Genomic DNA, 13,720 nt, shown 5'->3' with positions numbered 1-13,720 from the left:
GTGCAAAGCTACTTTTGGCACTGTTGTGCTTATCTCTCTGGGCCATGCTAAAATGTGTAATACCAACAAAATTTTTTTATTCCCTCTGCACGTATCCTGCCAGGCACACTTGGAACTGGATATCAATTCTATGGATGTTCAAACTGAAGATGATTTTAATTTGCTTAAGATAAGCAATACCAAGAGATACGAAGTTCTCAAGGAGATCCTGGTATCGCTTGGCCTGAGTTGTGAATTAAGTGAAATTCCTATGTTAACACCGATTTACCTTCTCTCTTCTGATGAGGTAAGGCTTCTGCTTACATTTCAGTTGTTTCTCTTTCTACTGGTGCATTAAGTAATGCCCTTGTCTAGCAACTTGGATTGGATTTAACAGTTGATCAAAATTAGGCAAGACGCAGAGAGCTTTTTTTTTCCCCTTGAATGATTGCCCTTTCATGTGTGCCAAACTCTGCCAGATCTGTCTCCACTTTACAGTGGTGAAAATACTATTGGAAGTGTTTCTATCTACCCTTCTGCTTGAAGCGGGACTGCTGCCAACACTAGATCAGGTCAGCCATGCCCTTTGGTTGAATCTTGAAAACCTCCAACGGTTGCAGGCTACAACCTGTCTGTGTAACCATTCCAGTGCTGCTGTACCATTTTAGTGATTTTTTTTTTTTTTTTTTTCCCCTGATGTCCAGCCTGAACCTCTCAAGCTGCAATTTATGGCTGTTGATGCTTTATTATATTGTCTGGCACTAAGAAGCATTTGGCTCTGTCATTCTTTTATCGCTCGTAGTTACAGGTTTCTCATTCTCTTATAGACATGTTGTGTACTCCTAACCCTTTGTGGTTGCTTTCCAAGGAATCCTAACTAGCAATTCCTTGCATAAGCTGAAATCTGTGTTCCCAAGACTTAACTCTGCTGCTTCCCTCCAGATCTTGGATTCTCACAGTTTCTACAGTCAGTGCTGCTGTTTGTGACCAAATAAGAAAAAGTTCTTCCCTGTCCGTGAACAGTAAATTTGTAAGACTTTATTATCTGTTTGTGTGGCTGATGTGGAAACAAAACTAAAACCCATTTAGCCTTTTTGACTAATATTAAATGTCGTCTTTACAGAAGACTCGCAGTTTGTTGAACTCTTCCTTTTTTTGTTCTCCTCCTTCACTCTTTTTTCTTGATTGTTTTTTTCCTATGCACTTGCAATTTTCAAACATAACATGAATTTTAAAAAGTTAGCTAATTTCTATCCAAACTTGCCATCTAGTGGCATATTACAGGTTGCAGGCCATCTATTAAAGATATTTTTGCAGTGTATACTGCATAGTTAAAGTTTATACTAAAATTAGGGGGGGTTTTAATGTTTTTCTGCAGTTTTTTTTTAATGGTAGTTTTTCTGTGCTTGTATGTGTAGTCATTGTTTCAATGTCTTTCGCTTTAGCCATGACATGCTTCTAGAACATTGTGTGAAAGGAAGTTGCAGCTTGGGTGTACAAACTACAGTTAATAATGAAGAGATAGCATATTAAATGAGTATGTAATAGTTCAGCTTTCTAACAAGTTATTTATTTTTCTCCATACATAATGTTCTACATAGGTCTTCTTGCTTTCCTAGAGAGCAAAGAGATACCAGAAATGTACCTGACAGGTGAATAATTTGAGGAAGTACTTAAACTTGTTTAAGATCAGAGTGAATCAGTAGTACTGGAAATGGAGGAAACTGTCTTGCAAGCTCTAGTACTCTTGAACTTCCTTCTTTTTTTATCACTATTTCTATGGAGAGCTTGTCCAGTACAGGTCACTGGAGATGTATTGGATTGTATATTCCTTCCTTGAGAGATTATCCAAGTAATGCTCACTGACAGCAAGTGATTTTTGGGTGATTTTCCTATGCTTCTGTGTAATAAGAAATGTCATAATGAGTCAACTAATGATTAAGCAAGCTCAATGGCCAAAAGTTGTTCCAAAAAGGGAAGAATGGCAAATGCTCTTCTCCTTGTTTCTAAGAGTTGGCAGTTCACTAATGATTCCTCACCCCCAAACTGGAGACTGCATCTGTACCATTATGTTTAAAAATCACTGGTAGACCTAACCTTGTCATTTTTTTCTAATTAATTCTAAGAACTACAAGCTCCTTTTTCTTATGTGGAAGAAATAATAATTGATTTTGCTCTGCATTTTCTACTCCATTAAGAAAAAATGTAGATTTTTTTGTAATTTTTAAATTCTTTAAATTTAAAGTGCCAGTTTGGTTAGTTTTTCTGATCTGTAAGCTTCAATTTACAGTAGGTGGACATCAAATAAAACTTCCACAACTTTATTATATGAATAAATAGCTTCTCTTGTCTTTTCCTCTGTCTACAATTTCTGAACAATCTGTGTCTTTTTGCATGATTGTTGCAATGCTGTTAATAATACCATAAAATCTATTATGCTGATTGGTATAAATTTGATTATTCAGACTTTCAGACCTTCCTGTCTACTCTCTGGGTCTTAGACGGTGCCTTTTGCAATGTAATTTTCAGCTGCTTCTGAGGACTGGATTGGAATTGGGTTTTTTCTTTCCTTAGGATTAGCATTTTGGAGTTTTAGTTTCCAGTTTGTATGGTTATCATATATCTTAAAATCACAGTCTTACTACATGGATTAAAAAAATCTGATAAAATATGCACAGAACTGGCATTAGCTTTCTGAAAATCAGTGTACCTTTAGAATTTGGGGACACGATTTCTTTAATTCCTTAAATTAAAAAAAAAAAAAAAAAAAAGCTAATTCTAGGGAGAAGAGTTGAATTTTGTCTTGAAGTGTCCAGGATTTCTTAAATGTTATCTATTACTTTTTTTTAAACTCGGAGCTAGTTTGATGTATGAAAAAATAAGCAAAGGTATAATTACCTTACACATAATTAAAATTGAATGTAGCATCCCTTTCTTTGAAAAAAGACTTGGAAAGGCAGATGTTAATATCTCATGAGGAGTTACAAACTTTGTAATGCACTTTTTGCCTTCAGCACATGAAAAGAAAATTTTAGGGTGGAATGTAGGAGACTTGGGAAGAAATATCTAAACCTTGACAGTAATTATGTTGAAAATGACACTTGACTTTTTAAAAGTGACATATTGACTGTATATAGCTTAGCCGGACTAGATTTATGCTGCTGATACTGCTCTAAAACAGGCAGAGATTTCAAACTGGAGTTAGGATGAGTTGGAGGCTGTACTAAACAAGCACTGAATCTTACTTCAGCTGTTGAATATCTTTCCAAACAATGGAAACTAGATCACATTGTTACCACTTTTGGGGTAACAATTTTTATGTTACTTGTCAGTAGAAAGTTAAAATATCAGATCGAGATGTCAAACTAGAAAATATGGTGTATTATATTTTTGTGTGTATTGCAGTTCTCAAATAATGTTACTGCTGTGATTCATTCACATGTCTTGGGGATTTTCAAGTTGTGGCTTGTTTTTTTTTTTTTCTCCCTTCTGTGTTTCTTTTGTTCACCTGGCTTTTTCTTAAAACATCCACAGGCTCTACCAGTCTGAGATTGAAATTCTGGTAATATTATGGCTTTGAATTTAAACAAAAGCTCTAGTATCAGAATAATGGATCATAATGTCCACCTGTTAAGAGGTCTAGAACTTACCATGTAGAATTATGCTAGTCAATCCTCAGCTAGTGCTCGCTGCTGTTGGTGTTGAATGATTACTGTGACAGTGTGCACTTTTTATTCCTGATCTCCTTTCTTGTAAATAGAGTATAAGGTTGGGGGCCTGGAAAGTAACAACACTTGAGGCAACTCTTTCATCACAAGACTTTTTTGCACTAAGGCTTGAAAGTATGGATTTCTTCAGATATACACATATGGACATTTTTAAATTCAGTTGACTGGGGAAAATTCATATTATATTGAAACAGTGCTACAGCAACAATGAAAGCAGTGTTTGAACCAAGAGCAATGTAGTATGAAAGGCAGGTTACTTGCTGGTTAAAAGTTTAGTTAAATTTGCACAACTTGTTGGTGTTAAATGTAATTTTAGAGACAAGTATTGATATTGAAACATAGCACCTTTTTCTTTTCTTCTTTCCTTGATCTGGTATAAAGCAGTTAAGCAAATTGCAGACTTGTACATTGCTGTAAAAAGAAAATTCTGTGTCACTGTGGTGCAGAGTGAACTCAGTGTTGAAAGAAATGGTGATCGCTGTAAACCTGTTGTCTGGCACCCATATGTTCAGTGGCAGCTTCAAGCATACAGATCTGATTTTTTCTGCAGCTTTGACTTTAAAAGCTCAAATATTTACTCTTTCACATTGCCATCTTAAAGGATAATTTTTCAGACATAAATGCTAGGATTGTGTTTTATTGCCATAAGTTTCAGCATAACATCTTCTAGGTTTCAAAACAAGAATTCACTCCTTGAAGAATGAGAGAGATTTGTCAAAATAGTGATTGTTTCCATTAGGAAGTATATTACACCCACACATTTGCTGATCTGAATCCTCTTAAACTTGACTACTAACTCCTCAGGCTGTGTTAGGCTGAGTCACTTTTTGCAGTATCTTCCAAATGGATGATGGCCAAATGACGAAATGTAATCAGTCTTCATTACTTTGGCTCAGCTAGTAACCATCTTTTAAACAGTATGTTCTTCTAGAATAATGAACACTCAATACAAACATATTGGCTGAAGCTTGAAGTTGGAACTTTTAACTCTTGTTCGTTGGAGGCAGAATAATTAAAAAGTACAAGTGAATGTACCTCTTGAATTTAAAGCTTTCCTTTAAAGGACACTTTGAGATACAAAGTACTGCGCTCACAGGGGTAATGCAGTGTGAAGACAACTTTGTGTATTTGAATAACTCAGTACACTACAGCCCAATCAGAGTTCAGTTGGACCAAATTTACATGTCTTGAGCTGCAGTTTTGATGCTGTGGTAGCATCAGCTGTTTTTAAATTCCAAGTCCATTATGTCAGCAAAGAGAGTATGAAGTTACTTTATCCTGAATAAATCTTTCTTTGAGGATGGGAAATTTGAACTCTCAGCTAACACTATAATGAACCTAGATTTCAGGGTACGTTTTGAGACAATTGTTGCTGAAATATTTCCATGCATATTAATGTGTATTGTAGAACCTGAGATTCAACTGTGAAACTTTTGAAAATTTCCAGTGCTAGAATCAGAGATAGTTATACTGAAACTCCAAAACTTTATTGCTATCCAAGCTTTTCTCTTTAAAAGTGAAACGGAAATGTATAATCTACAAAATAAGCAGCTTGCTTATTTTCTCCTATCATCCTCAAATTGTAAGCATCGTCTCTGCCATTTTAGCCAGTAGGACAAAAAGCAAGAGCCCTTTGGAAGTGTTTATTTCAGAAAGGAAATTTGTTCTTTGCTTTAGCTCAGAAGAGAGCTGAGAGCTCAGTAAAATGTTGAATGAAAAGCACACCATGTGAGACATTTGAAAGGATTCTGTTGATCACTGATAAATAGTTTGTGTCTAACATTTTTTACTTTTTTTAACCTATTATATGTATTATTTTAAATGAACAGTGCATTGTTGCCAGAAATCTTTGTACTTGAAAGCTCCAGTTTGTCTCTTGGCTAGGAATGAAAATGTCTTTTACGGTAAAGTTGCTTCAGGAAAAAAAATAGATACAGCAATGTAAATGCATCTGTACCAGTAAAAATGTGTATTTGCTGGAACAGCTTACTCTTTTGGGGAAATGGCTTTAATGTATGCCATGTGTGGAACTATTTTTGCTGTTAAAACCTGTGTTTCTACTAGGCTGGTTAGGCAATGCAGTGCATTTGGCAAATCGTTTGCATTCTGACAGGTAGCATGCTTTTTCTCTTAAGTGGCCTTCTGAAGAATTTACGTGTAAAACTTAACCCAGGGACTAATAACAAAGTACTATCAATTAAAAAATATTTGTAATTTAACTCCATGTGTTTAGGGTTATTTTTCCATAATAAATTCCAAGTTATTTGTTGGCTTGCAAGACTTTGTGTTGCATGTGTGTGCAGGGAGGGTGGATTTGCTTTTGTTTGTTTTGTATTCTTCTCCCCTCCTCAAATTAACTTTTGTTTCTTTATAAGAAAACTTGCAAACCCAGAGGGGTCACACCGGTCATAAACCAAAACTATTTCAACATTGTTGTCAGTCACTGAAAAGTGCTCTGTATCACTGTCTGGATTCTAGTAATGGTCCCTACTATTGGTGTTTAAGTGTGTGGTTCTGAAAGGAATAGCCCTCTAGGAGGGCATGGTTGTTTGACAGTCTGTAGCTCCTGATTCAACATCTCCTGATTCAACAGTTCAGAGCTCTCTTGGTCAGAGGAAAGCAGAAAACCATTCTCCTGAGAGCTAATTGCCACCCTGATGGAGATGTGAGCCCCTGCAGATTCCTGGTTTGTGCCTGCTTCCAGAGGCGAGAATTTTGCCAGCTAAATCCTCTGCAGGTTCAGCACAGAAAAAGGCCAGTCTCAGAAGTGCTTAGGCTGTGTAGGGCTTTTTAAGCACCAGCTCCGTGATAGTGCTGGGCATAAGAAGAGAGAACTCAATGGCATGGCAGAATAAATTGTAGAAATTTAAGATTATGTGGTTTTACTCACACTTGTGAATGGCTAAGAGAATGATTATGGTCAGTTACTGTGACCTACCAAGCACAGGGTAATTTCTTAATTTCTGGTAACTTAATAGAGTAATTGAGAGGAGGGATGCTCCTCTGTTTTCTGTCCTTACCATCTCTAGCATACAGAGGGAGTATGAACTATAGGACTTGAAGGTAGGTACAGCATGAGTGAGGACGGAGAGAAAGGGAAAGAAAAGAAAATCTGCAGATGGGAACCAAGATACTGGTTCTTGTTTCTCAGTGATATTTTCTCTTGTACCTCAGTAAGCAGTTTTGTAAAACTTGTCATACAGTTGTGTAGTAGACAGACATGGAATAACTACTGTATATTTTAGCATGTCTCTTTTTTTTTCTTTTTTCTTTTTTTTTTTTTTTTTTTGTCTTCCAGTTCTTCAGTAGAGTTTTTAAACTGTTGGGTTCCAAGTATTTGGTAGCGGTAAAAGCTTAAAAGAAGCTGAGATTCTATAACATACAGCCCAGGGCAGGATGCTTTTCAAAGCTAGTGATAACGCCGAGGCAGCCTGTCAGTCTTGCTTGGCAATAAAGAGATGCTACTGGGACTGCCAGTCTGCCTAAACATTGCTCTGAAAGAAATACCCACCTTCTTCTGCCCTCCCAGCTGGCAGGGCAAGCAGTAGTAGAGAGGCAGGTGCTTGTGAGGGACTGAGCGTGTTGCTGTGAAGGGACAAAAGGGGTGTCATGGGAGCTTTGAGGTATGGGAGATTTGGGGTAGCTGTGGTAGAGTGATACCTGTTCTATGTATAACTGCATAGGTGATCTTATGGGGAACTGCAATGACATGAACAGTAACAGCTAACTGCAAATTTGCTGCCTGACACTTGTGTTCTTCTCCGTAGCCGAAAGAGGTGATGAGAGCATGACAAGGGAAGTAGCACACTGCTCTCCCAGAAAGAACATCAGTGCAATATTGAACTGTTTCCTTCCTCTAATAACACCTCCTCACTCCCAATAAGGGAGGAGTGCTGGGAAGGGCAATGCTTTCTGGATTCTCAGGTCTCTGCCATTGACTGGAGCCTTGCTGGTCTTACTGCCTAGAAACAGGAGCAGTCCTCCCTCTCCAGAGGCTGAAAAGAGTGCCTTTTCTTGGCTCTCTTTAGATACAAAGAGCTTCCGTGGATCAGTGAGGGTCATTAAACTGGCATCTTGCCATGAAAAATTGCTTTGTTCTTAAAAAAAAAAATCGCAAAACCTTTTGCCTATGCTGCTGAGAAGCATTTAGCTGGCCCTGTTGAGAAAGGAGAGAGAGGGAGAAGAGAAGGTCTGGGAGATACCGGAAATAGTAATAGTGACTGTATGTAGAAGGCATGGAGAAAAAGACAATGAGGGCTATTGCAGTTAAACTGTGAGACACGGTTACAGGAAACTAGGCTTTCCTGGTGCTCTGCTCAGAGGCTGCTTTTTTTAACCAATCTTATAGTGCAGAACAACTATGAAACTATAAAAGGTTTTTGACTAACTTTTGAGACAGAATTAAAGCGTTTAATAGAGATGGTTTTTCCTGGGTGCTAACTCAGTAGTCCAGGCTCAGAATCTCACTGACAGTTGAGCTTTGTTCATGCTGGCTTCTCTAAGTATTAGAAGGCTAAATTATCCCTTAATTTGTTCACTTCTAAAAGTTTCTTCAGACTTCTCCCTGGAGCTGTTAATTGAAGAAAACCTGGCACGCTGCAGGTATTTTCAGCGCATTCGCCAGCACTGAGACCCCAGTATTGATCAGTGTCCTTGCCCAGCTGAGCTAAAACAGTGTTGGCATTACATTAAAACCACCGTGAATCTCTTATTGCTCTCAAAAGCTGGATGCAGTTGTGTCTCTTTATACAGCTTCATACAATGCGGGAGGGTGTCTTACCACAAGGGGTCACTTACGAGCTGGATTTAGAGAACACCCTAAAGCAAAAAAATAAGGGATGGAAAACAATTTATGCGTAGTGTGTTGTATATATATTTGCATTAAAATATCTTTGCATCTTTTCAAGCGACTGCCCTGTATAATACTTACTCAATTATAAACCGACATTTTAAATTCCACAGGAATCGATGGTATGTAGAGTCAAAATACAGTAAAATACTTTCAGTTAAGAAATCTTGATGGGAGATGAAGGGCACTCCAAATGTGAAGCCAAGTAATTCCAGCTTTTGCTTTCCTGTTGTTTATCTTCAGGGAATATTTACCATAGATTTGGGGGAGGGGGAAAGAGAAATCTGGCAAATATTCCCTTTATTTTACACTTCTCTAGTTAAAAATGTGTTTTCCTTCTTGCATGATAGAAGCAAGCATGCTGTTTATGTTAAACAGCCATAAATCACATTTGTAGGCACATAATAATGAATAGCATACATATGTTGCGTTATGGCTTGTAAACAACTTTTTGACTATGTATTGATTCAATAAATGTTTTTGATGATCATTTGGAAAATGCAAGAAGCTTTGAGGAATGAAAGCAAATATCTTGTTTATAGCAATCTCCGTTAAATGGGTCTTTATGCTGCTGTGAGAACTAAAAGTTAATGCCTTTTGTACTGAGTAGCATTTAATCTTATTGTAGAGATAGCTCTGATATGAAATTATTATGTGCTGGCATCTGACCAAAGTGCAACTCATTGAAGTGTATTCGATCATGTTTCAAGACTTGCTTCAAATCAGTGTGCATGAGACTTCACAACAGTAGGCATGTTCTTTCTGTACTGTAGAGAATGGAAAAAATTTATTACTCTTTCAGAATTGTTTATGTAATATATATTTAAAACATTTGTGAGCTTGGTGTTCATGTCTTCTGTTAACTTCTCACTCCTGGAATGACAGAGAATAGCGTTAGAGTTGAGTATTCTTTCTTGAGTACAGGTCACTCACCAGAGTGCATTGCTAGCCAGTATGTGAAGCTGAGTTTTCTTAGTTTCAGTTTATCTTGGAGTTCGTAATAGGAATCTAAATAAAAAGGTAAAATCCACAGCAGCAGACTAATCCAAATTCATGTTGGTTCCGTGTATAACACAGGCACACATTCTGTCTTAATGTGAAGGCTGTAATTGTGACTGGTCTTTGGATTTTGTTTCAGCACTCAAAAGTTGTAACTGATAAACCTTTTGGAGTCAGGGTTCAGGATACTGCCTTTGAGCAGATGGCTGATTTTAGATAGCAAGAATCCATAACTTGTGACAAACGCTCTGGAGATCCGTGGCAATTTGGCATCGATCCGTTTACTATGACCTCACTGGTAAAGATCTGACAAAAGTGGAGTATTTCCAAACATAAAGAACGAGATTCTCTGACTGTCAGTGGGGCCTGTGGCTAATTTATGTAAGTGAGACTGGGAAAATGAGAACAGGCTTGGCATCAGCTGAAGTCCTGTGAGATGCTATCATGTTACCATTGCTCAGAAATGACGATACATTTCCACAATGAGAAATCATTATAATGGTTATCTAACAATTTAATTAGTGCTTCTTTTGTATCTTTACTCTTAAACAACATTATGGGTAGATGATATAAGATTATATATTTTAATTAAAGGGAAGAGTTGAATAAAAACATAACCAAGAGGAAGTAGAAGTTTCTCCTTATATTGCTTTTCAAAAAAGATAAAACTGCAAACTTAGCTGTTTTTGAAACAGTGCATTTACCACATTGAGGTCTTTTGAATGTATTTCTTTGACTCTTAAAAATTCTTTGACAATTCAGTTACACAATAATGTTATCAGAAAAAAATTGTTCAAAACACAAACCTTATAATTTTAGTTTATCAAGATGAATGTATTCTGGAAAATTAAGAGGAGAGTTTAATTAGTTATCATTGATTTAAAAGACATTCCAGTATTCTCAGAGTTTGTTGTTGAAGACAAAGACTGCAAAAAAAATTGTCAAGTATGATTTGTGTCAGCAATCGATAGGGAAGAGACTGACTCAGATTCTGTTGTTTTTATCCTTTGACAGTTCATTTTAAGAAATGATTTCGGGTTTCTGACTTGTTGAAGAAATCCTGAAATTCCAGGTGCAGTGGGAATGGAATTTAGCATGTGACTATCTGGCTGACATTATGCAATTCTTACGGTGAAAAGCTGATTAAAGAACAGCTGTTAGCTTAAATCGGAAAGTTTGCTGTAGTTTCTACTACAACTTTTATGTGAAAGCTTTTTTATTTGGGTTTTAGTAGGTATTCACAACAAGTGGAATGTGTTCCAGTTTAGTAAATCACTGTACTCAGTTACTTGGCAATTGCAATGGTGACATTAATTGCAAAGGATTTACATGAATATTGAAGCAAAGTTTTCTCAGAAGAAAAAAAAAAAGGGAGAATAAATCTTGTTCTGTCTGTTTTCATGGTACGTGTATTTTTCTTCTGCCAGTAACAGTATCCTGTGTAGCTAAGTCCATCAGGGCAACCTGTATTCTTACAGCTAGATGATGCAGAGCTCTTCTTCACAGGATTACATTATTTAAGAATTTCAACTGGTTGCTGTTTTATCTGTGCCAGCATTTCCTTGTGCAAACACTAGAGGATCTACAACAGCGATGAAGTTCTGTACTTAAGTATGACGCTGTAGAAGTCGTCTGTGTGTACGTGTGTTAATATGTATATTTTTAAAATGTCTGTATATAACCTTATTAGCTATATAGGCAACCTCAAGTTTCAGAAATTAAGCCTTCTTTCTTTACCCCTTCCTTGATAAATACATGCTCTAGTAGAAATTATGAAAGTGACACAGGCCCAGAGAAGATGACTGGCCCTGGAGAAGAGCTCCAGCCCTGAGAAAAGTTGAGATCAAGTTATTCATCTAATGTGTAAATTGGAGCATGCTCCTTGACTGATGAGGGTAAGAACTTTTTTGAGAGAGAAAAACCTCAGGAAGGTGAGCTAGTGGGTCTAGTTTTGATACCAGATGAAAGAGAAGACAGACACTGTATGGGAGGAGGAGAGAGGGGAATGGGGTAACAGCTGAAGAGGCAGAGGTAAGAGGCAAGACTTGATCATGTAGAAAACAACTTGTATTACTGCATTTTCTAGCATTCCCTACAGCTGCTAGCTATTATACTGCATATCTAAAAATTTTAGCTATAAAATCTGTGCTACTTTGGACTGATCATTTCACTAGGATGTAAGATATGGGACAACATTTGATTTTTTTTTTTTTTTAACAGCTTGCTTTATTGAGAACTGCTTTCCTTATCTAGTGTGTATTGTTTTTCAAGTGTGTACAAAATTATTCTGTTGAATTTATTTAAGAAATATTTTAAGCACTACTTCAGAAAACATTTCAAAATATTCTTCTTTATTTTTAAAAACTGAGTAAGTGTATAATTAAAATAATTGTTAAAGCCAAACCGTAGCAGGCTCAGTATTGAGGAGACCAGTACAATCTGTCCCTACTTGTTTTAACATGGATAAGAATCTGTACTGCAGTTTAAGAGTAGTAGTGGCCATAATAAATTTACAATTTTTGTACATGGTGACAGCTAAGATTTGAAGACAGAACAATAGATCATTTAATAACTTAAGTCTTTAGAAATGTGTACACAGAGTGCTGAGTCTCAAAACATTTTTCGTCCGAAGAATGCAGATCTAAATTTTTGCTCAGCTTCTTGCCCTTCAATATAGGCTTACTATAAAGTGAATACCATGTTTTAACAGCTTCGGAAAGAGAAACTAAGTAAAATTAAGGTGATTTTTATTTGCTAAGATCCAAATGTGAATGGAGATTATGGGTATAATGTGTGTTACCAAATAATATGCATGTTTTCTTTTTTCTGCTTGTCCTGTCTTTGTTACACTTGCAACAAAGTAATTGGTCATCATTTCTTTGTAACTTACACTTCCACTGATGAAGTAGGACATAACTTCAGTAGAAAAAGTTACTTTGTTCTCATTATAAAAATTATTTGAAAGGAAGAGCAATACTCAGTTGGAGAAAACACATCACCATCTCCTCCACTTTAAAGAACTGTGCCTGGATGCTCTCCAGCTATGGAATAAAGGCAACTTTTAGGAATTGAAAAATGTCTTAAGATCCTCTGAATTTCAAAATGGAGAGAACTGTTTTGTGGGAGCATGGCTCAACATTTCCATGTAATCAAAATCAAAGAACATTAATTCCAGGAGGTATTTCTGAAACTTTTTTGCAAGATAAGGCAAAAATAATTGGAGTTTGATGCATAATCATCAAGATTTAAAGAAAAAATTATATATGGCCTGTTTTGGCTTTAGAACTTGTTACATGAAAAAAGCAATTATCCATGCATTTTTCTGGTCTGGAAGATATACTTTTTTCTTTCCAAACTAGAATTGTTGGTATTATGATTAGTCCATGTACCACAGCTACCTGACAGGAATAGCAGCTGCAGAGATAACTTTATCTAATTAGTTTTCCATTTTTTGACTGTGTCTTATGTGTTGGCATATTAGCATAATATATTAGCTTATGGAAAAGAAAATACAGTAGCTGAAAGCAACTGCTTATTCTTATTTTTTACTTTCTACAGAGAGAGGGGCGCTTTCCCAAAGTTACCATAAGCAGTATGAGCTGCAGATTACCACAAATATTTGAGCTGCTTGTTTGAGTTCTTGAGGTTTTGTTACAAACACCTGAAAACATTTAAAATTGTACTTTTGTCTTTAGAATACTTCTGTCATTATTTTAAATGAGAATAGTTGATATCAGGAATGTTTTGAACTGGGTTCAAAAGATTACTTTTCTTTCATGGGAGAATACTTCATTGGAGCTGTGAGGCGTATGCTCTTTGGCTTACAAATCCTTATGATGTAGACTGCTGGCAGAGGAGATAGTTACCTTATGCTTGCCGTGTTCTTCTGTCATGCATCTGCTGCTGGCCACTGTTGGAGAAAAGGTACAGATTTGTAGCGGCATATTATATTGATATGGCTGCTGCTTTTCCCTTGTGTTCATATCGTTTGAGCAGCAACGGCTTTTGACAAGAGCTGCCCCTTTCTGCTAAGCGTTAGTTATTTTGTCATTTGAAAGAGAAGTTCATCAGCTCTTGCAATTACGGAGAGCTTTTCCTTCTACCTGTTTTGGCCACAGGCGACAACTGTGAAGCAACAACGTTTAATTTGGTATTGTAGTCAAAT

The 13,720-nt window shown here is 36.6% G+C and overlaps 1 protein-coding gene across 1 annotated transcript in view; it reads left to right on the top strand.

Annotated features, from left to right (window-relative positions):
- The window catches only part of HLCS (holocarboxylase synthetase), a gene marked incomplete at its 3' end in the record, with an annotated part of 121,807 nt that overhangs the window by 14,868 nt on the left and 93,219 nt on the right, over positions 1 to 13,720 (top strand). Inside the window, exon 5 of the mRNA XM_082009430.1 lies at positions 104 to 286. Coding sequence (XP_081865556.1) covers positions 104 to 286 — 183 coding nt within the window. The remainder of the gene's footprint in view (positions 1 to 103; positions 287 to 13,720) is intronic.

The sequence above is a fragment of the Phaethon aethereus genome, assembly GCF_964289735.1.
Source record: "Phaethon aethereus genome assembly, chromosome: 1".
NCBI classification, from domain to species: Eukaryota; Metazoa; Chordata; class Aves; order Phaethontiformes; family Phaethontidae; genus Phaethon; species Phaethon aethereus.
This window is presented reverse-complemented; position numbering and strand designations above follow the sequence as displayed.